Source organism: Saccopteryx leptura, chromosome 5 (genome assembly GCF_036850995.1).
Source record: "Saccopteryx leptura isolate mSacLep1 chromosome 5, mSacLep1_pri_phased_curated, whole genome shotgun sequence".
Taxonomy (NCBI): Eukaryota; Metazoa; Chordata; class Mammalia; order Chiroptera; family Emballonuridae; genus Saccopteryx; species Saccopteryx leptura.
This window is the reverse complement of record NC_089507.1, coordinates 101,817,431-101,839,682: the sequence shown is the minus strand read 5'-3', so window position 1 is coordinate 101,839,682 and position 22,252 is coordinate 101,817,431. Positions and strand designations below refer to the sequence as shown.

Genomic DNA, 22,252 nt, shown 5'->3' with positions numbered 1-22,252 from the left:
CTGTTGTTTGTAACCAACTGTGGGCTACCTGTCTGCAGCTACTCTTCTTTCAACTCTTTGTTTCTGAATTTTCTGTGCCTGGGAAGTGTGGGAGGGGCCTACCTTTGTATAAGGATCAATTTCTTCCTGCTTAGAGATGACAGCAGGTCTGTAAAGGATCAAAGCTCTGTAAGATTTTTCTCTACTTTTCAGCTGCTCTATCTCCTCTTGCAGCTGCCTGGTCTTCCAACAGAGTCTTCTGTAGAACGACTGTAGTGTGGGCTCACACTGGCCTCACCCATTCTACCCCTCTACAGTTGCATGCTTGGTGAGTTAGGGCAGGTGAGATTGTGAATACACCTTTTGTGGGACCCCCAACTTCAGGGGCTCTTAGTCAGGAGCTCAGTATGGGGAACATGGCCCATACTCCAAAGTGTAATTCACCAGCCACTGCTGGATACCCTAATTTTATTTCTCCCCTACAAAGTGAGTGTCAGGTTGAGATTAAGATTAAATGTGACTGACAGTCCCTTCTGCAGAAGTTCTTAGAGCTGGTGAGACCCTAGTCTCTTGGTTGAAGACAAAGAAAGTTTGTTTGCGGGGCTGACTGTGCCTATCCCCCACACCCCAGAAAGTGGCTAAGCCCCTTTACCAGATCCAACTATAGGCTCACAGGTACCCACACATTAAATGTCCATTCTCCAAGCATCTCTCTCTTCCTCTGTGGAATTTAACCCAGCAGGGCAGGATATCCAGCACCCAGGCTGGCTGACTATAAAGCTCCATCCTATCTTATGCACATGAGCCGCTGTGCCGGTGCTGATCATGAGAGTGGAACTTACCTCAGCTTGGCCAGGTGTGAGGATCCCTTCCTTAGGATACCACTCTATCAAGGGTTGTTAGGTCCTAAGCTGATGCTTTCCACAGCTGGCCAGTGGATGTGACAGCCCTGGGCCTTCCTGGAAGAAACCCAGCACAAACCATTAAGAGATGCTTTCTGTGACTGGACCTCAGCAACCTTCTTTGAGCTGCAAGCAATCCAGAGTTTGTGGCTGCCCCTGCTGGGCCCAGGTGCACATGGAAATATCAGTGGCACACCTAGGCTAGCTTTTACCCACTCTGAGTCTGAGGGAAGGTCCACTTAAAAGGTCAAGTTGCCCTGAGTCCCACCTCCTACAGCCTCTATCTGCTGGCTGCTTGTTAGGCTCTTGACTGAAAAACCTCTGGTAGAGTCTCAGCCTGTGGCAATTCAGGGATTAGGAAGGGTGGTGGGTATGTCTCCACCCCTTGTCCCCAGGTGCAGTCCATCCAGACTTTTTTCACAGATATCAGTAGGGTGTGGCTTCTGAGACCCAGACTTGTGGTCTGCCTGCAGTCTGGGCAGTTTCTACTGAGTCTCCCATGAGGCAGAATTAATAGTCGTAGACCCAGGAGCATGTGGAGAAAAGCTTCAGCCTCAACACCAGAAAACGGAGTCACTGACATCCCTTCTATTTCCTGGCTTCTCATAACAACCCAGGAGAGACTCCTGAGTGCAGAGAAGTTGCTTTTTCCCAGGCTGATGCCTCTCAGAGGGGATTTCTACACCCAAGGTAGATGGTGACTACAGTAATGGAGAATGACTCAGCACAAGGGTTTTGGTGGCCATCCCCCACCATGTCTCTCCCTGGACCTCCAACTTTACACTATTCTCATGCGACTGTATTTCTCTCAGTTCTCCCTCCATTGGAGCCCTTGGTAAGTGCCTGTGAACAAGATTTTCTGCACAGCCCTTTTAAAACTGAACCTGCATTTCTGAGAGCTCCATCTTTTTCTCACAGACAGAAACCTGGCTCTTTTCACCCCCAAATGCTGTGAAGGCAACACCTCTAGGACATGAGGCTCTAGGCTGGGGCACTGAGCTTCTGGCTGAGCACCCACACCTTTCAGGGAAACTGTTCCTGCAGTGAGAGTCCCTCCAGACCCTCACCTGCTCTTATTCCTGGGAGTGGGGCAGCCTTTTCTGCATATCTGCCTCGAGGTGGATTTAATGGCAGATGTACTGGGCATGTGCCCTGAGCCCCGACTTCTGAAGGGCCCCAAAATACCCCAACTTTACACTTTTTTCTAATAATACCAAGTTTGGTTTCATATATGAACTTTTAAAATTAATAGTACATAATTATATTTTTTATTTATTTAAAAATATACTTAACATGTGTTTTTATTTTCCCTGTCTTTCTCTTTCTTTTAAGGAGTCCAATATTTTTTATTGTGCCCTGGGTCTCAACCGACCTAAATCCACCTCTGTCTCTACCCTTTCTACCAGTCTCTGTGTGGCTTCTTCTGTGATCATTGATTATAAACTCCTCTTCGTTTAGTCCAAAGTTTTTTTTCAAGATGAATGTTATTAAATTAAGTTGTAATCCAATTTGGTCCTGGGAAGTGGCTCTTGGAATGTCCAACTACTGTGCCGCCATCTTAGAATCCTTCTGCTGCTGCTTTCAATGGGATTAGATTTGCCACTCAGCTGGGTGTGGCTGTACTTGCTAAATGTTGTCACTGCTGTTATCAATATTGGTTTTGAGGGGAGGGATAAAAATGCTGTTACTCTGTTCCCCATGTAAGGTGGACCCTTCAATTCCCCAGAGACAAGCATAGATTTGGATGCAATTCTTACTAAGGATTTAGAAATAGTTTGGAATTAACAAAATCTAAGAACAGAGAATTACAAACCTAGCAAATGGGACTATGCTCAGAGGTCAGTTGTATTTATTTTACCAATATTTATTGAACTATCTGCTTAGTGTCTTTCTAGGTTCAGGGTTAATCCAATACTCTTGAAAACACACGAGCAAATAAATGAGCAGTTAAGATCATTACAGAGAGTAGCAATCATTCTGAAGAAATAAAAACACGGGAGAGAAGAGGAGGAGATGTGGAGAATGGGCAGTTCTTTGATTAGAGTGATCCGGCAGAGAGGACCTCTTAAAGGGGGAGACACTGGAGCTCAGAACCCAGTGGTGGGAGAGAGGGAGTCCTCTGCAGCTCGGGGAGACCTCAGCTGGGAGATCAAGACATGTATGCCCAAATGCTCTCCTAGCTGAGAACTTGGCAAGGGTCCTAAAGGCAATATCTTTTTCTGCTCCACTTGTATGGGTGGTGAAGTCAGGCTGAAACAGGTTCCCTCCCTGCCTCTTATTCAGCAAAATTTCTTTTTGTTGCTTCTCAGTGGATTACCTCCCCTTGTTCAGGGAGGATTCTGTCCGTGTGTGACCTTTTATTCTTATGCAATGTAAATGCTTTTCTCATCCTGAGTCACACTTTCTTTCAGACTTGAAGACCAAATTGAACTTTGTTCTCAATTTGGTTAAATCTCCTTTAGAATCACTGGGACTCGATCCAGCTCCTCTTAGCTTTGGCATCCATCATAAATTTTTTTCCTTCTATCAATATACTTAAAAAAAATCCTGCCCTTTTTTCAAACAATAATTGATACTGAAGGGCTGGCACACCTGTTTTTTTCTTGTAGGGTAAGTGACTCACCATCGCTGCTGGGCCCTGAGGGAAATACAGCCCCCTTCTCCCTCACAACAGTGCAAGTGTGATGCTGATAGCTGGGCTCTGCACTGGGAGGAGAAAAAAAATCTTACTTAGCTCTGGAGGACTCAGGCATGTGGCTAGCTGTCATTGTTCAGTCCTGGCTTTCATGGGAAATTGAAGAGGGAATAAGTGAGGTGGGGAAATGTGCACCAACATCCAGAAAAGTGAGAAATGGTGGGGCAGGTTCTCAGAGGAAGAGAGATGTGAGGTATCTCTGGTACAGATCAAGAAATATCACATAGACTTCTCTTCATATGTAGTGATGATCTGCAGTAGCTAGTTCTCTCAGTCAGTATTTTTCAGCATGTAAAATGATCTTCATTCTGTATATTAATTAGTTTATTGTCTGATTACTGAAACATCACCTCTATAAGGACAGACATATTTTTTGTCTATTTTGTTCATAATGCTTACAAGTATATTGTGTGCATTATAGATACTCAATTAAATATGTACTGTTAAATGAAATACATGTTTATACAATTCTTGAATATTCAAAGTCATCATGAAACCATGCAAAGGTCACTCTGAAAGCATCTCTAATACACTCGGGCTGGGATATCTTCCTTCTCTCACAAGTTCTAGGAATGTATATGTCCTGTCTCCTTATGCTGAACTTTAAGTGCCATTTTATCTGTCTCCCTGGGTTAGCTTCAAGTTGCCAGTTGGGAAAAATGTATTATGCAGAATAGTACTTCTAAGCAAGATCTTCTACTCAGATTCCTCAGTGGCTGGCAATGAAGGTGTCAGCCAAAACTGGGGTCACATCTAAAGGGTCAACTGGGGAAGGGTATAATTCTGAGGCAGGATAGTAAGAAACTAGGAAAAGTCTTGGGCAAGTGGAATGGAGAAATCAAGACAAGATAAGCAAGGCTAACTAATTTGACCAATTTACAACCAGTTAGTGAATCTTAAGACCTTATCTTCCCTAACCAAAAGCGCTTGAGAACAAAAGGTTTGGACCTCTCCTCTCTGACCATAGAGTGAATAACTTAAATCACCCTGGTCAGGGAAATCAAGGACAGAGACCCAGTTAATGTGGTTTGTACCAGCCAAACTCAAGGATGGATGAAATCAGAAGAACAAATAACAAAAATATAAATAGAATCAGAGAGACCCAAGATAAAAGTAAAAACAGTAAATCTGATCAAAGAATTATCAAACAATAATTCCTATGCACTCATTTTGTTGAATAAGCATGTTAAAGGGCACATCTGGATAGCTAGTGAGTGTTTTGCTAGGGGTCTGACCTAACACTCTTGCTTGCAAAAAAAAGATAAAAATTCTCAAAACAAAAACCCAGCATTGACTTGGTATAGAGCATGACCCTGCCCTTTTTTGGGCATGAAATTTTTACTTCCTTTCCCCTAAACAACCAAGTACCCATGAGACTTGCAAACAGAGGAGCAGGGGGGCAGTGGCAGCTTGTCCTGGGCTCATCCCTGAGCCTGACTCTACAGTCCCTTTTTCTCAGATTTTCCAGTGAGCTAACTGCACCCCACATTGGCTCACTTCTATCACTGTGACATTCACTTCCCAGTGAGTCAACAGCAGCTCTACCTTTGCTCACTTCTTTCCTATAACGTTCCTAGGAAGCCAAAGCAGAACACTTTACTATTACTTCTTTTACCTTAAATCCTTCCAGTGTTTCACTGTCCCAGCTTTAATAAACATACTCTCAAAATCACCCAAACTTGTTATGTAAAATTTTTTTCTGCATGAAGTCAAGAACCAACATGATATCAGCTGGCTCTAGGTCTACTCAAATGGCCAGATCCCTTTTCCAGTAACACTTCCAAGATGGCAATTGACAGAGTTCAGTTTCTTGGGAGCTGTCAGAATGAAGGTCTCACTCAGTTCTTGCCAGCTGGTGTCAAAAGGCTAATCGCAACTCCTTGCCACATGGGCCTTTCCAAACATGGCCCTTTATTTTATCAAAGTATGAGAAATAACAGAGTCACTAGCAAGGTAGTCATTACAATCTTGTGTCACCTAATAAAGGAAATCATATTTTTGATTTTATAATATTTTATTGCTTTGAAGGAGGTCATAAATACCATACACATTCAAGGATAGAGTGTTACAGCAAGGCATGAATATAGGGAGGCAGGGACCACTGAGGCCATCTGGAAGTGCTCACTGCTCCCCTAATGGACCATGAGCTCCATGAGAGCATCCTCTCTGATTGGTAACCTTTGAGAACTCTTCAAAAATAGAAGTATCGGAAGTAACCACTAAGTATCATCCCAGCTGCAAAGGGAAGATAGATTCTGAAAACTATATGCTGTCAGGCATGATATCAACCTCTAGAAATGTTTTAGGATAATGTTTAAATGCAGGTTTTATGAGTCCTTTTAAAAATAGAAGCAGAGAGCCTGGTAGCCTGGTATGATTTTACTAAGGAAGAAATCGAGCCATTATTTTTTACTAACAAAGTTCCAAAGCTGCTGAACCAGGAAGTAAGAAAAAAATCGTGTCTCTGCACTTAAACAAGACATTTAGTGCAAAATACAGGTAATTATTGCAGGGGCTATTAGACAAATTATAACCTGTGGAATAATGTACTCAAGGCCATTAGTATTAAATGTGAAAATTTTCTTAAAATCTGACACAAGATTTAGCCCTACTTTTACAATGAAAATATAAAAAGCATACTCATCAAGTTTATACTTTTGATAAATACTAAATACATGAAATACTGGAATAAGAATTCTGATCTTGACCAGCCAGAGGCATAGAAAATAAGATGAATTCTAATGATACATCTTGTTGTTGGTTGCAACACAGCAACTGCACAAATAAATAGAGGATGAGGAAAAACAACCTAATGGTAACATTAAACAAAGCAACATTTAGGGGTTTTACTATCTAGCAGAAGTTGCTGATTAGTTGCGAGTACAATTTCACTAATATGTCTTTTTGAACTGCATTAATTGATGCTGTTGCCATGTGAGCACACACAAGAGTGATTACCCCTCCAGCGAGATCATATAAGATGTAGACAAGAGCATGGACATTTAGGGTGAGTCAGAATTCATAAGGCTGAGGGGAAGGAGGGGAGACTTGAGTAGGCTGTTTCAGGAGGAGGCGTAGCTGAAAGAAAGCAGAACTACAGAAATTCATCCTAGATTTCTGGCTATTTTTTTCTTGTCAAAATTATTCAAGAAACAAGATACAGAATACAGAATTCAAGGGTGGAATGAGGTATTATTGATTTAGGGGGAAAAGGTAATGAAACTAAATGTTGTGGGTTGCTAGAGAATTTTGATATATGTGAGCTTGGGACCAAGCATGGAGCTCTGTTCAGGAAATTCTGAGTAATATCTTTTTTAAAAAATGGTATTTTAACCACATGAAGGGTTAAAAACAACTCAAGTACTATAGTAAACTTAGTGTTTAAAAATGACTAATCTAATGACTATTTTGCATCTTGTGGAGTAAGTCTGCTGTGATTATCACAGACAACTTGACATGGTTATTTACCTATTTCTTTTTTAATTTAGTAATCCAGGGTGAGCAATGCTAGAGAGAACATGCTAACTCCTGTAATATGCATGACATTTCTTAACACTGTTCCTGGGAGCTGTGTGCACTCTGCCTGCAGGGAGCTGGAAGAAGAACAAGAAAGTCAGTGTAACGTTCATTTCATTATGTAACCCTGGCCAGCTGCAATCCCAGTTCCACCTTGCTTGTGATTGGCATACATAAAAAATGCCTGAGCCTTGTCTTCTATTTCTGTTGCAGTCCAGAAAAGAACAGAAAGACAGAGTCAGCTTCACCAGGAGTGTAAAAAGTGATGGACCCCAAACGTAGTCGTTCTGTGAAACTGAATGATGGACACTTCATGCCAGTGCTTGGACTTGGCACTGCTGCTTCTGAAGGTGTAAGTGAAACTCAGGGGACCAGGAGTTGAATGCAAACAGACTTAGAAGGGCCTAGTACACAGTGGGTGATTTGGAAGGATTCGTGAGGCCTCCATTTTACCACCTCTGATTTTGTACTAAGTGAAATGATGAGCCTGACCAGTCAGTGGTGCAGTGGATAAAGTGCTGTACTGGGACATATAGGACCCAGGTTTGAAATTCCAGTGCTCATCCAGCTTGAGCAGAGGGTCACTAGTTGAGCATGTGGTCCTAGCCTTATGATCACTGGCTTGAACTCAAAGGTCACTGGCTTGAGCAAGGAGTCACTTGCTCTGTCCAGAGGTCAATGGCTTGAAGCCAAAGGTCGCTGGCTTGAGCAAGGGGTCACTCTCTTTTCTCTAACCACCTAAGGAGCTGCAACAAAGAATTAATGGTTCTCATCTTTCTCCTTTCCTGTTTGTCCCTATCTGTCCATATCTATGACTCTTTCTCTTGTCTCTGTCAAAAAAATAAAATAAATGAAATGATGAGCTGTTGAATCTGGGGAGTCAGATGTGATACTTCTGTGGGTGGATAATCTTTATTATTACCAATATTACTGTTACTTTTTGTTACTTAATGTACATAGAATGCTTACCATGTATTTCAAGTACTTTACCTACATTATTTTCTTCAGTTCTGCAACAGTTAGCCCAGGTAAGTACCATGATTCATCGTTTTTCTCCCTTGCTTATAATATAAGCTTGGATGCTCTCCTTGAACATATCTGCTCCTTGGTCAGTGTCATTCTGCTCTTTCTGAGAACTGATGGGCAGGGGGCCCAGGAGCAGAGGACAGCTAACATGGTTCTTTTAGTGAGGTAGTGGGGCTGAAAGTATTTGCCAGAGAATTTGTCAGGAAAACTTTGTTGTATAAGAAGCCACTATTATTCCAAGGATACAGCATTTATTTATTTACTTACTTATCAATACTTATTTTAACTTTTCCATGGATTTCAGAAAGAGAGGGAGAAGGGTGAGAGAGAGAGAGAAGATGAACTTGTTGTTTAACTTGGTTGTTGCATTTAGTTGTGTACTCATTGATTGCTTCTCTCATGTGCTCTGATCAAAGTTCGAATCTGCAGCCTTTGTTGTACAGGGTTGACACTTTGTCCTCTGAACAACCTGGCCAGGCCCCCAAGTGTTAGGCATTTAGAAAGGAAACTTGAGGAAGCGTAAGTTACAGTATAGATAGAATTGTGCTTCTCATCAGATTTATTATCCACGCATCCCCTGTTTGACTGCAATACACTTAAATTGTCAAACTCTGGTCAAGGTTGGGGAGGGGCAGCTTTGGGGTTGCTTAGGTGAGATTACTCCATAAGTGACAGAAACCAATCCATTCAATTTTGGAAGAGCTATGACATGAAATATCACTAGCTAATAGCTGTCAGACAAGGCCAGTTGATTTTCAATGACATAATTATCCATGTATCTACTGTTACAGCTTAAGGACAGGTTATGTCTTATAATTGTTACAGTCAACTTTCATTACTCTTGTTAAAGACAGAGAATAGAACAAAATATCTCATAACCCCCTCATAAGAATGAGAGTAACAGGTACATCTGCTTAGTGCAGTACAAAAGGTAAAAAGTGTAAAAGAAGCATCTTTTACAGTCTCGTCAGAGTTTTTTTCGAATTGCAACTCCCCTAACTCATCAACTATTTACTGTGAGTGTTGGCAGGAGCAGGAAGCATGGTCCAGGGATCCTGCATGTGATTCTTTTGTTCATTCAGGTATGTTTTCTGGGAGACATGCAAACTCAGTGTCTCAGATTTATTCAGTTAGGCAACTTCCATTAGAAATTGAGGCAGGCTGTGTAAATGTCTGGCTGACACTGCCCACCGACAGCACCTGTGTGTTGAGGTGAGAAGCAGCAGCCAGTTCTCTGGGCATCTCCTTCTGCATCCACCTGCTCTTGCTTTAGGTTTCCTGGATTTGGCTCAGGTGTCCTGTCCTCTCAGTCTTTTCACAGAAGTGTTTATGCTGACCAGAGGACAGACTCATGTGTAATCAACATGTTGATTATAGTGACCTCAGAGGCTAAAATAAATATTAAAGTAATTAAACCAGTGTTTGGCTTGGTGGGCAGAAAAGAACAATATTATTAATTTCATGTGTATGACTGTCAAAACAATTCAAGTAGAACATGTAATTTTTTTTTCTTTTTCTTTTTTTTTTTTTCTGAAGCTGGAAATGGGGAGGCAGTCAGACAGACTCCCGCATGTGCCTGACCAGGATCCAGCGGGCACGCCCACCAGGGGGCAATGCTCTTCCCATCTGGGGTGTCACTCTGTTGCGACCAGAGCTAGTCTAGTGCCTGAGGCAGAGGCCATGGAGCCATCCCCAGTGCCCGGGTCATCTTTGCTCCAATGGAGCCTTGGCTGCGGGAGGGGAAGAGAGAGACAGAGAGGAAGGAGAGGGGGAGGGGTGGAGAAGCAGATAAGTGCTTCTCCTGTGTGCCCTGGTCGGAAATCAAACCTGGGACTTCCACACGCCAGGCCGACGCTCTACCACTGAGCCAACCGGCCAGGGCTTAGAATATGTAATTGTTAATTACTAAATAAATTATTAACCACTTTCACAGTCAAGAGTAAACTTCTACTTGATGTTAAAATCTGTCCTAGCAGGGAAGGAGTTTGCACCGAAGTTATTTCTGCTTCTCTGGCATTTTGACAACTAGATAAAGACATTTGTTGCAAGGTGAAAAGCTACCTAACAATGCATGATATTATATCTCTAAATGCCAGGGGAAGTGGAGATATTTAGGATAAGGGAGGGTCATCTGAGCTGAGGTGTTCTGGAGAGGCATCAAGGAGGAGGTGAGCTGAGCTTAAGCAAGGCTGATGTCAGACACAGGCATTCTAATGAACGGTGGGATCGGCTTCATTCAAGTAGAAGAGGCATGCTTCTACTTCCGTGTGCTCACAAAAGCTCTGATGCTGATCAAGGGGCGGCCTCACGTAGCCTGTTTCTCCCCTGACCACTGCCAATAGTAAAACAGAAGGCACAGGGAACTGAAGACAGAAGAACACAACATTGCCTGATGTAGAGAGTATGAACTTCAGGTAGAGGAGTTCTAATGTTTTCCTGTGGAAAAATGGGAATTAATTTAAAAGTTGGAGGAACATTAAAAAATGTTCATAATTTTGTCATTAAAAAAATCTGTCTATGTATTATACAATAACAACAACAAAATCAAGACTTGCTCCAGTTGTGTCCAAGGCCATTATAATTTTCCTTGCCCCCTGTGCCAGCCATCCTAGATCCCAGTCATGCTCTGTTGGCCTAAGCTGCTTGTCTAGTGGGGTAATCACTGCCAGGTCTCTGCAACTGGTTACTGTACCTGGTGGTAAATGCTAACCTTTTTCTTTCATGGTTATTGCCAGGCATGAAAGCACCAAGAGCTGCTCTAGTGACTTTCCTGAACTCTAGACATGCTCCTCCCTACCACCATTTTATAGGGGCCACTCTTCTTCTGAAAAGCAGGATTAATGACCACTGTTCATGTAGTCATCCCCTTTCAAACTCAGCGTATCCTAGTACATGAACTCTGAAGGAATGGGGAGAAGCCACGGCATTGCTTTACGTGGAATCCTTCCTGTGTCACTTAGTTAAGTTTTTCCCCATGGGGAACCATGTTCTTTAATCTAAAAGATACTATAGTTGAGATAGTAGGCAACATAAATCCCCAATGTGGGAAACTGAGAGTGAGGATGAGAGATTGTCCTGGGTGCTATTCTATTCCTGGGCCTGTTGAACAATTCTGTATCGAATGGCTTGATTGTTCAGATTGCATGGAGAAACCATTTTCACTAATTTATTTTAAATTAGAGGTTATATTGGGGTTTAATCCATGCCCCATAATACAGGTTTGTTACCAAGTCTTGCTCCATCAAAAAGGGGAACAGGATACATGTAGAAACAGCAGGTAAGCATGCTCTAAAGGAAATAAATTGCTTCTCTTTGAGTCAGGCCAATTATCAACCCTCCTTATTCATATGTTACAGGTTCCTAAAAGCAAGGTTACTGAGGCCATCAAAGTGGCAATTGATGTAGGTTTCCATCACATCGATGCAGCATACTTATATGAAAACGAGGAGGAGGTCGGCAAGGCTATCCGAGAGAAGATTGCGGATGGCACAGTGAAGAGAGAGGACATATTCTACACCACCAAGGTGCTGTGGGCAGAGTGACAAGAAGTCACTGTCAGAGCAGATGCGTTAGTTTGAAAAAACAAACAAATTTTGGTCTCGAATTCAATTATTTATTTACCTCCTAAATTGTAAAAGCCCGTTATATAAACACATAAAGCAGAAAAGAATGGCTCATCTCTGGATTGTGTTAAGGGTGAGATATGGTTGTTCAGTCTTTCCAAATGCAGGCCAGCATTCACCTGACAGACACACACAAATGAAGATACTTACAATTTTTCCCTGCTGTGTGAATTGGCTGAGCCCCTGTAGAGTGGTCCATGCCTTTCATTCTCCAGAAAATTCTCTCAGGACATATCCAAGTGAGGTTGACACATTATCCAAGAGTGAGCCACACTAAGAAACGCTGTTCCTAAATCAGGACTGATTTACCAAAGTTTGTAAAATCTCCTTCTGTGGAAAACCCTGCTTCTAACATAAAGATTGCTGAATGGCCCTGTGTGTGTCCTCATCAATGATGACTCGTTTCCAGAATGTGAACCTTTCAGCAGCCCTGTTTTCAGGCATTTATTATGTAGGCCAGTAGATTCTACTTCCCCTTGCCTGACATTCCTTGACTCTCCTTTCAGACATGGGTTTTCTAATTCCTGAAACAGTTAGGTTGCTTTTTTCGGCCAGTGAAATTTTCTTCACAGTATTCTTACAATCACTCAAATAAATCTCAGTGTTCCCATTTATACTAAGAGCCTCATTTATACTAAGTAACATAAATTTAGCCCCAGAACTTTTTCTTAGACCAGCACTGTCTCTTTACTAGGAATTTAATTTTGGTTCCCAAAAGTGTGAATCATAAGCCAGTTTTTTTTTGTTTATTTGTTTCTTTTGGTTACTGCAGCTTTGGTCTACTTTCTTTCGACCAGAATTAGTTCAACAGGCCCTGGAAAGATCACTGAAGAAACTTCAACTGGACTATGTAGATCTCTTCCTTATTCATCTGCCAATAGCTATGAAGGTCAGCTTTTGTTTTCCTTGCTATGATCAAGAATATTCATCACTGCTGTTGCACCTCCATTATCTCACTCCAGCTAGATTTTGGGAGATCTTCCTGTGAGAGGTAGATGTGAGTGTGTTGGATAGAACTGCTAAAAGATTTACGACTCTTATTGACAGTTTTGTCACCTCACTATCAAGACATTTTATTCGTATCCTATAGTCTTCAGAGAGATGGAAATTCATTGAGCTCACTGCCTCCACTTCAAAGCGTTCAGAACAGTGCCCTCATGTTTAGGTGATTTGCTTCTGTCTGTAATGCTTTAGTGATGAGGGTCCTCAAGAACCCTGAGTTACAAAAGATAGTATGAATCACAAGGAAAAGTCCACACCTCTTTAAGAGGAGGGCCTCTTGTATATGAACCTTTCCGCCCAGGCAAGAGGGAAGCATCTTGGGGTGGACCATATTGTACAAATGGGCTACTCTGGACATTGCTGGTCCAGCCTCCTATCACAGTGAACATTTGCTGAGCACACCTGGTGTTCTCATTCTCTCTGAATTGGGTTATTATAAATTAAAACTAAAACAAATTCTTACTAGTAAGGGAAAGTCCCATCATCCAAAACTGCCTGTCCTTGTGAAACATAATCAATTCTGACTCTAAGAGAACTCACTCTAAGTGAAGTTTTTGGAGGGTGGATGGGTAAGAGTGTGGATGTGGTTGAGGGCAAAGTACTTTGCTCTAGTCTCTCAGGTGATTCTGATCTTCATTTTGCCCAATGTATTCTCTTACACATCGCTCTCTCTCTCCCTTCTGAGTAATAACAGCCTATTGAAGTTTGTATTACCAACTTCCTAGGTGCCAGGAAGAACATTCTTTTAAAATATCCTTCTTCTTCATACTCTCTTCCCTCTGTATTATAGCCTGGAGAAGAGCTTTTACCAAAGGATGCCAGTGGGAAGGTTATTTTAGAGACTGTGGACCTGTGTGACACATGGGAGGTAAGTTCTATGACTGCCACCAAAGGCACTGTGACAAGGTGGGCATCAGTGCACAAGGGTTAGATGAAATGTGTTGTCACCCCATTTGCTTTCTGCTCTCAGACAGGTCACTGAACTCCTCTGTACCTGTGCTCAATTCTATAAAGCCAGGGAGTGGAATAAGATAATAGCCAAGGTCTATTTTTTTTTATGAAGCTAGAAGTGGGGAGGCAGTCAGACAGACTCCTGTATGTGCCCGACCAGGATCCACCCAGGCATGCCCACCTGAGAACGATGCTCTGCCCATCTGGGGTGTTGCTCTTTTGCAACAAAAGCCGTTCTAGTTCCTGAAGTACTGATCATGGAACCATCCTCAACACCCGGGTCATCTTTGCTCCAATGGAGCCTTGCTTGTGGGAGGGGAAGAGAGAGACAGACAGGAAGGAGAAGGGGAAGGGTGGAGAAGCAGATGAGCGCTTCTCCTGTGTGCCCTGACCAGGGATCAAACCTGGGACTTCCACACACTGGGCTGACGCTCTACTGCTGAGCCTATATGCCAGGGCCACTAAGGTCTATTTTTAATGTAAACTTCTGTGGCTCTAAGAAGGGGATTTTTTGTCCCTCTGATCAGGTTAAGTCTATGAGCCCTAAAAAGTACATTTCAGAAGCAAACTCTAGAGGAATTAATTAGAGCTCTATCCCAAGACAGATAAACACACCAGCGAGAGGGAAGCTGCTGTCCCCTAAGCAGGAGGAGAGTGAAGCCTGCCCTTCTACACCCTATTCACTTGTTTCACCATTCTGAGAAAGACGAAGCAGAAAAACCTTTGACCAGTAGAAAACATAAGAGTTTCTCTTTGCCCTTTCCTATGATACCATTTGTTAGGGAACTATTAAGTGCCTAACAGCAAAATATGCACCATGGATGGGGGCAGGCAGCTGAGCAGAATTTAAAATTATCTTAATGTCTATTTATTTCCCTGGGTGTGCATGTCACAGATTCAAGGACATGAGCTATGTGTACAGAGCAATAAAGTACCATAAGATATAATATATCCAAGTGATAAAACTGTATGGTTCAGCCAAATTGTTATGTATTTTAAGGCAGATTTCCAGTTTTTGAAAAGTTCACTGTCAAATGGAAAAGCTAAACTTCACTAAAGGTTTGCCACACATGTCCTTTCTCCCCAGGCCCTGGAGAAGTGTAAGGATGCAGGTTTAACCAAGTCCATCGGGGTGTCCAATTTCAATCGCAAGCTGTTGGAGATGATCCTGAACAAGCCAGGGCTCAAGTACAAGCCCGTCTGCAACCAGGTGAGCCTGTACCCATGGAAACTTCTTTACTTTCTGCTCTTCACATCCTCTTTCTTTATGTCAGCTACATAGATGATTGTTCCTTTATTGCAATAGGAAATTTCAGAGAAAGAACAGATTCAGTGGAGTGGGAAGATCCTGCCTGCAGTCATTCCGAGATGGGTTTGAGCTTCCCAGGAGATATTGAGGTGGAGAGGCTAAGTTCGAAGGTAGAAGTGTTAGTCTGAAGCTCAGACAGGCAGTCAGTGCTAGAGGTACATGTTTGGGAGTCCTTGCTTTATGGGTGGCAATTAAACTCATTGAAATGGATTCCCTTTCCTAGGGAAGTTCAAGGAATGAATGGGAAGGGGTTGGAAAGTCAACATTTAAGGCTCTGGTTAGGGGATTGAGTAGAAGTTGGCAGAAAGGGAGGAAGAAAATGAGGAGCATGTGGTGTCTGAAAAGCCAAAAAAGACACTTGAAAAGGTGTGTGAGAGCCATGGGTGAATCCTTCTGGGAGCAGCCAATCGACCTAGGGATGAAAAGGGTGTGGGGTTTTATGAGGTGGAGTTCCTGGGAAACCTCTCAAGTGCAGGTTCAGAATGGTAAGGGGGAAGGCTGAGTAAAAGCAAAGCAGTGCAAAGTGAGGAAATGGATAAATCATAATTAAAAGGAATATGGTTTTTTTAAAATAACAATGCTGCCAATGCTCAAGCACTATGATGTTGTGAAGTTGTATATCCCTTTTTTAAAAACTGTTTGAGCCTGACCAGGCGGTGGTGCAGTGGATAGAGCGTCGGACTGGGATGCGGAAGGACCCAGGTTCGAGACCCCAAGGTCGCCAGCTTGAACGTGGGCTCATCGGCTTGAGTGAAAAATTCACCAGCTTGGATCCAAGGTCGCTGGCTTTAGCAAAAAGTTACTCGATCTGCTGAAGGCCCCCGGTCAAGGCACATATGAGAGCAATCAATGAACAACTAAGGTGTCTCAACAAAAAACTGATGATTGATGCTTCTCATCTCTCTCCATTCCTGTCTGTCTGTCCCTATCTATCCTCCTCTCTGACTCTCTCTCTGTCCCTGTAAAAAAAAGAAAATTTTTGAAAATTATGCAAGAAACCATTTAAATATTTATACTCTTCATCTTAGTTATTTACTTTTTGTAATCTATTTGTAGAAAATAACTCATAATATGTTAAAATATATTGCTAACTCCTTCCTCCTCTCTCTCTCTCAATTCATTTGGGAGAGGAACTAGACATGTTTTCTTTTAAACTTTTCCTCACAATTGGTTTCACTGATGGATCCCTGGGATACAATTGAGCACATTACTGTCTTGTTTTTCTTATAAATTGGAGTTACATCTAAAGACTTGAAGATCACATATATATATAATTGTGAATTCATGAATTTCAACAAATGTAGTTACTTTCTTTTGATAATCGAATTATCACCATTATAATCAGAACATTCCTCTTCAGATGACATCCCTCAGTGTCCTTCCTCTCTCTTACTTTTCTAAAATGTAGAATGTTTTAGCTCAATTTGCAGCTTTTTTGCCCAGTTTTGAAATCAACATTTTTCTAAGGAATCTTGTTTTTGTTTTTGTTTTTTTATGTAGAAAAGCACATGTACAGGTCACAATGTGGGTATTTATAACTGTCTTTAATTATTTTAAACACTATCAAAAAAGTAACAAGAAAATTGTTTTATTACTTCTGAAAACCAATAGCATTTGAAGGTATTTCAGAAGGTGCATAAGAAAATGACCAACCTGGAAAATATGGTGCATATATTGGATATTCCCTGAAAGGCTTTTCAAATTTACCTGGGGCTCATGTACTCTGATGCCTTCTTGTCTTGGCAATTCACAGGTGGAATGTCACCCATACCTCAACCAGAGCAAACTCCTGGAATTCTGCAAGTCAAAGGACATTGTTCTTGTTGCCTACAGTGCCCTGGGGACCCAAAGAGACCCAAACTGGTAAGGAGAATATCAGAGTTGACCTAAGTCAGCAACTCTATTTGTGATGAAACAGTTTTTTAAAATTAGGTTTTAACCTTTTTAAAAGTGTGCACATGAGAGAGAGACAGAGACACAGACAGGAAGGGAAAAGGATCATCTCCTAATTCCATCACTTTAGTTGTTCGTTGATTGCTTCTCCTATATTTTTAACCGGGGCGGGCATGGGTGGGATGGCTGAACTAGTGACCTGCTGCTCATGCCAACGACCTTGGGCTCAAGCCACCTAACTTTGGGCTCAATCCAAAGACCATGGGATCATGTTGATGATCTCATACTCAAGCCTGTGAGCCCACACTCAAGCTGGTGACCTGGGGGTCTCTAACCTGGGACCTCAGTGTTTCAAGTCTATGCTCCATCCATTGTGCCACCACCAGTCAGGCAGGTTTTAACATTTTATTATGGAAAAGTTCAAACATAAATAAAGCAAACACAATAGTGTAGCAAGTGCCCTCACTGAACTTCCAGTCATTAATATTCTTTCATTTGTTTCACGCATACATCCATCAACTTCAAATTCCACCCAAAAAATATTTTTAAAAGTGATTTTATGATAAAAATTTATACAGCTTGTCATGCATAAATCTTAGTTGTACATGTTGACTAATGGATATATTGCATAACAAATGTTTCTCTTCAATTGTCTGGGAAATTAGGGACACAGGGAAAGCACACTCTCGATTTCTAGTTCTACATCCTTCAAATCGCCATTTTCTGGTTTTGTTCACAGGGTGGACAAGGATAGCCCTGTTGTCTTGGAGGACCCAACCTTGAATGCCATTGCCAAGAAACACAATAGAAGTGCAGGTCAGGTGGCCCTGCGCTACCAAGTGCAGCGGGGAGTGGTGGTTCTGGCCAAGAGCTTCAATGAGAAGAGAATCAAAGAGAACTTCCAGGTACAGGCTGGACACCATCTCCCCAGAGTGAGGAATGGGTGCTGTACTGGGGGCCATGTCTCTCACCTTCCAGCATGTCCCATGTTCATTTATTCCCATGCATTTCTCCCTGTGCTGTCAGGGCAGCTTGGAAGAGTGGGAGAGAGAGCACTGGCCTCACAGTCCTAGGTTTTATGGCCCCTAAGCCTGGATTTTCTGCTTCCTGGTTGTGTGACACTGAGTATATTTTATCTCTGTTGTTTTATTAATTTTAGGCATCTTAACATGCAGTAAAAAACTGTTACAACCCTGGTTCATTTCTTTCATCTTCTCTACATAATGAACCCCTATTTATATTTCAGCATCAAACTCGAATAGGATTAGCTGCTTTGCTGAACCACTGGGACTCCAGCAGAGTTGTGGTTCACCATTGTACTTTGCATGGCTGTGTTAGGGAGTTTGCTCCTTGTTAAACTAAACTTGTTTCTATGTCAGTGTGTTCTCTAGACAGTGACATCCTAAATGCCGTGACTCCCTCTTGGTCATCTTTTACCATCTTTGCCCTAGCAACCTCCTGGCAGGTAGGAAGCTCCATATAAGTTTATTAACTGACAAATGAAGGAATAAAAATTTCCCCTAAATTCTTCCTTATGTATTTTCTAGTTTTTAGATCAATCAGTGATCTTCAATTATTTTGTTGTGAACCTCATGAGAAACTATGTGAACTCTATCCCATTTTGAAATAACAGCTAACAGTTTCATCATGAGTATAATATTTGCAAGAGATAACATTTAAAGCACATTATTTATCATGTGTTTACTGGAAAATCTTGAAGGTATAGGTTTTATTCATTCAATCTATGGAAATGTCTAAATATCTAATCTAAATCTCATTGTTAAACCAATTAAAAATCTCTTTTTGTTTTATTATTTTTTTAGTTCAACTCAATACATTAATATATATCTCCATGACAACCAAGTTACTTTTGGAATATATTATTAAGATGAATAAAAGATGGAGCGATAGATGATGGCTAATTAGATAGATATAGATAGATAGAGACTGAGTTTTCTATAAAATTGTCCCCTGGATGAAGTAATCTGCTTTCTGCTTTAATATTTTTTATCAAAGATCAGTCTTCTTTGCTATTAATTGATTTTTTTGTTAGAGAAGGGTTAATTTGTATCATGAAATAAAAATGAACCTGGACTTAAGTAAGAGAAACTTTATTCAAAAGGGAGAACTCCCTGAATGTTGAATCTAAGTAGCTTGTAGAAGAATCAGAAAGATTTTTTTCATAGTGGAGTAAACATGATTGGGGAGGGAATGAGCAGGCATGTGGTTAAATAGCTGATCAGCGAATGCTTTTCTAGAGGTCAACAGCTTCTTGGAGAGGCCTTCACTGGGGGTTGCCCTTCCTTTGAAACTTGCCTAAGTTCCAGGCTACATCAAATTTTAGGGAGTAACCAGATTCAATTTTGGGAGAGGGAGAAACCAGATTCAATTTTGGACCATTCAGCAAGTATTTTGTCCAGATTGTTCAACTATCTCTTTATTTATTTTTTATTTTTTGCAGAGTTTCTTTTTTTTAATTATTTGTTTTAAACAATTCATCTAGAAAGATGTGGATTCAATGAGTTACAAAAGTCTTTCTTTTGTGAAGTGAAGCCGAGAAGGAGAGGGAATGAGAAAGGAGGAGTGGAGAACCCAGGAGGAGAGTTCTCAGGCCGGAACACTTAGAAGTGATGACAGGGACGCTCCCCCCCCCCGCCCTCCTGTCTCTGTCCAGCCAGAAAGTCCTCAGTTCCCAGGTGGAGGCTAACTGCCTTGGGGAGAGTTTAATGTGACTCTTTCTTTCCTTTCAGATTTTTGACTTTGAATTGACTCCAGAAGACATGAAAGCCATTGACGGCCTCAACAAAAATTACCGATATTTTAAACTTGCTTTGTAAGTGATTTGTAGGTTGTTTACCCAGGTTGTTATCTGTAGCAGGCAGATTAGCAGGGTTACATGGCTTTTTCAAATCAGGGAAACAGGGCTTATTTCTGGGGTAAAAAAACAAGAGATTTATGGAGACATGAGAAAAGAAGTTTATTCTAGGATCAGTTTCTGACCCAACAGAAATGTGAGTGAGGCCCAGGCCAGACCATAGGTAAATGGCCAAAGTTTGCGCCATGATGAATTCCTTACTTTTATTCTCTCAATTCTGTGCCTGCTATACCTTCACCCACCTGTGACTTACCCACTTGGAACAGAAGGCACAGTACCTATGGCCCACTGTATTTTCTGGGGTGCTAATCTTAAAATAAATGCCCATTCAAAGTAAGAAGCAACAATCATCTATTGAGGTCAATAAGAGTAGCTATTTGGGAATCAGTAATATAGGCAAAAGCCCAAATAACATTCGGAATGGGAGACAAAGGTAATGGGTGTTTATGAGGAAGGGAAGGGGAACAATAATTACATCCAAAGCAGGAAGGAATTGAAGTTAATTCTAAACAATGTTTTTAATTTTCAGTCTAGTGATGATTAGACCACTACTCATAATAACTGATTTGTTCTTGTCCTTGAAAAGAGTTTCTTGCAATACAGTGTTGCTTAAGACGAGCCCCTAGACATTTTTCCCTTTTAAACATTCCAAAACTTAGAAGCATCAGACATGCAAGGCTCATTTAAGGTGGCTCCATTTATATTATTTTTTACAGCACTCTGAAAATCTTTCATCTCTAGTTCTTTTTAAAATCAGAAAGAAAACATGGTTATATTGATAATGATCATATAATAATGAATTCAGCTGGAACTCTATTCATTTGTGTCTTAACACAATTATAAAATGTAACATTAATATTTTTTATGGAGGAGGGGCCATGAAGGTAAGTGTGGGAAATCATAATGTGGATCCAATTCCACTTCCTCCTGGAGGGGCCAGTGGCATTTTTCCTTACTGCACATTTCTTTCCCAAGTCACCGTCCCTGTCTTCCAAATGTATCTCTCCACTGGCCTTTTATCCTTATCAGAAACTCCATCTTCTCAGTCATGTAAATTTTTTTTTCAGATTGTGGAATGGCCTCTTTATTTATTTATTTATTTTTTAATAAATAAATTTTTATTTTAATGGGGTGATATCAATAAATCAGGGTACATATATTCAAAGAAAACATGTCCAGGTTATCTTGTCATTCAATTCTGTTGCATACCCATCAATCACCCAAAGTCAGATTGTTCTCTGTCACTTTCTATCTAGTTTTCTTTGTGCCCCTCCCCCACCCCTCTCCCCTCCCTCCTTCCCTCCCCCCGCCCCCCGTAACCACCACACTCTTGTCCATGTCTCTTAGTCTCATTTTTATGTCCCACTAATGTATGGAATCCTGCAGTTCTTGTTTTTTTCTGATTTACTTATTTCATTTCGTATAATGTTATCAAGATCCCACCATTTTGTTGTAAGTGATTCGATGTCATCATTTCTTATGGCTGAATAGTATACCATGGTGTATATGTGCCACATCTTCTTTATCCAGTCTTCTATTTTTTTTACAGTGATTAAAGCCTTTAAGCAAACTCTTGGCCAATACAGCAAGAATCCATAAAAGAGTAGTGTCCTTAACATGTTCACCAAGTCCAAGTTGGCCCCAACACCATGCCAAATCCCTGAAAAATGCAACCCAACCCCAGTTCAGTCAGTCATGTAAATTTGACCAAACTGAAGTATAAAGGGATCATGAAATTAATTGACCCTAGTGACTCCATCGTTGTCCATCATAATTTCTGAAAGTAATAATTACATTTGGAAGCTATGGTCATGTAGGCATACATCTAATCTCCTCTGGAGAGTAGAAGTACTTTAATGGATGGAGCCTGAATTATTAAATGAATTTGTTGAAAAGAGCAGCAGAGTCTTTACTATTAGCATTCTGATGATCCAGGAACAAAAGTGACACATGGGCCAAAATAACCACCACCTTTTCGCTGTAGCACTTACATACTGTAGCTAACTGTAATCTACTGAACGCGAGTGTGGGAATCAGGCACATATACCAGGAGCTGCATGTCTGCGTGTTGAGGTGGAAGGACGGGTGTGGTTGGAACCTGAAGAGTTTTTGGCCCATCCTGACTGATCCACAGAAACCTCCCTTTGACATCCTAGGACCGAGTTAGCAAAGGAATATCTCTCTTCTCTTGCAGTGCTACTGATCACCCTTATTACCCATTTTCTGAAGAATATTGACCGTCAGCTATCCACCATGAGTTCCACCAGCATCTCTTGCTTCTAAGGGTGTGGAGAGGATTCCTGCACTTGGTGAAAGTGATTAAAAGCAGTTCTGTAGTTCCAGGCACCTTGCCCTTTATCTTTGGAAATATTTTTTAAATGTAGTAATAAACACTTTCAAATGAAGATGGTTGTTTTCTGATAATTAAAATATATAATACATACAAATTACACAAAATTTGGATAATGAAATGTAAAGGAA

The 22,252-nt window shown here is 41.3% G+C and overlaps 1 protein-coding gene across 2 annotated transcripts; it reads left to right on the top strand.

The window, feature by feature from the left end:
- Positions 1-6,674: 6,674 nt before the first annotated feature.
- Positions 6,675-22,176, top strand: LOC136405687 (aldo-keto reductase family 1 member C15-like). Of its 2 annotated transcripts, none has more exons than XM_066385168.1 (11): positions 6,675-6,765; positions 7,065-7,188; positions 7,306-7,444; positions 11,475-11,642; positions 12,514-12,591; positions 13,534-13,611; positions 14,782-14,904; positions 16,757-16,866; positions 17,636-17,801; positions 19,647-19,729; positions 21,966-22,176. In XM_066385168.1, exons 3-11 carry the CDS (start codon positions 7,358-7,360, stop codon positions 22,006-22,008), a joined length of 936 nt encoding a protein of 311 aa, XP_066241265.1. In that variant the 5' UTR covers positions 6,675-6,765; positions 7,065-7,188; positions 7,306-7,357; the 3' UTR covers positions 22,009-22,176. The 2 variants fall into 2 exon arrangements, with proteins under 2 accessions (XP_066241265.1, XP_066241263.1); XM_066385166.1 differs by having other exon boundaries at positions 6,678-6,765; positions 12,514-12,630.
- The last annotated feature ends 76 nt before the right edge of the window (positions 22,177-22,252 follow it).

Bases quoted from the DNA above. Each gene is read 5' to 3' on its own strand.
- LOC136405687 (XM_066385166.1), top strand. From the start codon at position 7,358: ATGGACCCCAAACGTAGTCGTTCTGTGAAACTGAATGATGGACACTTC. The intron at 13,612-14,781 runs GTAAGTTCTATG...CTTTCTCCCCAG, and splicing joins ACCTGTGTGACACATGGGAG to GCCCTGGAGAAGTGTAAGGA. The intron at 14,905-16,756 runs GTGAGCCTGTAC...GGCAATTCACAG, and splicing joins ACAAGCCCGTCTGCAACCAG to GTGGAATGTCACCCATACCT.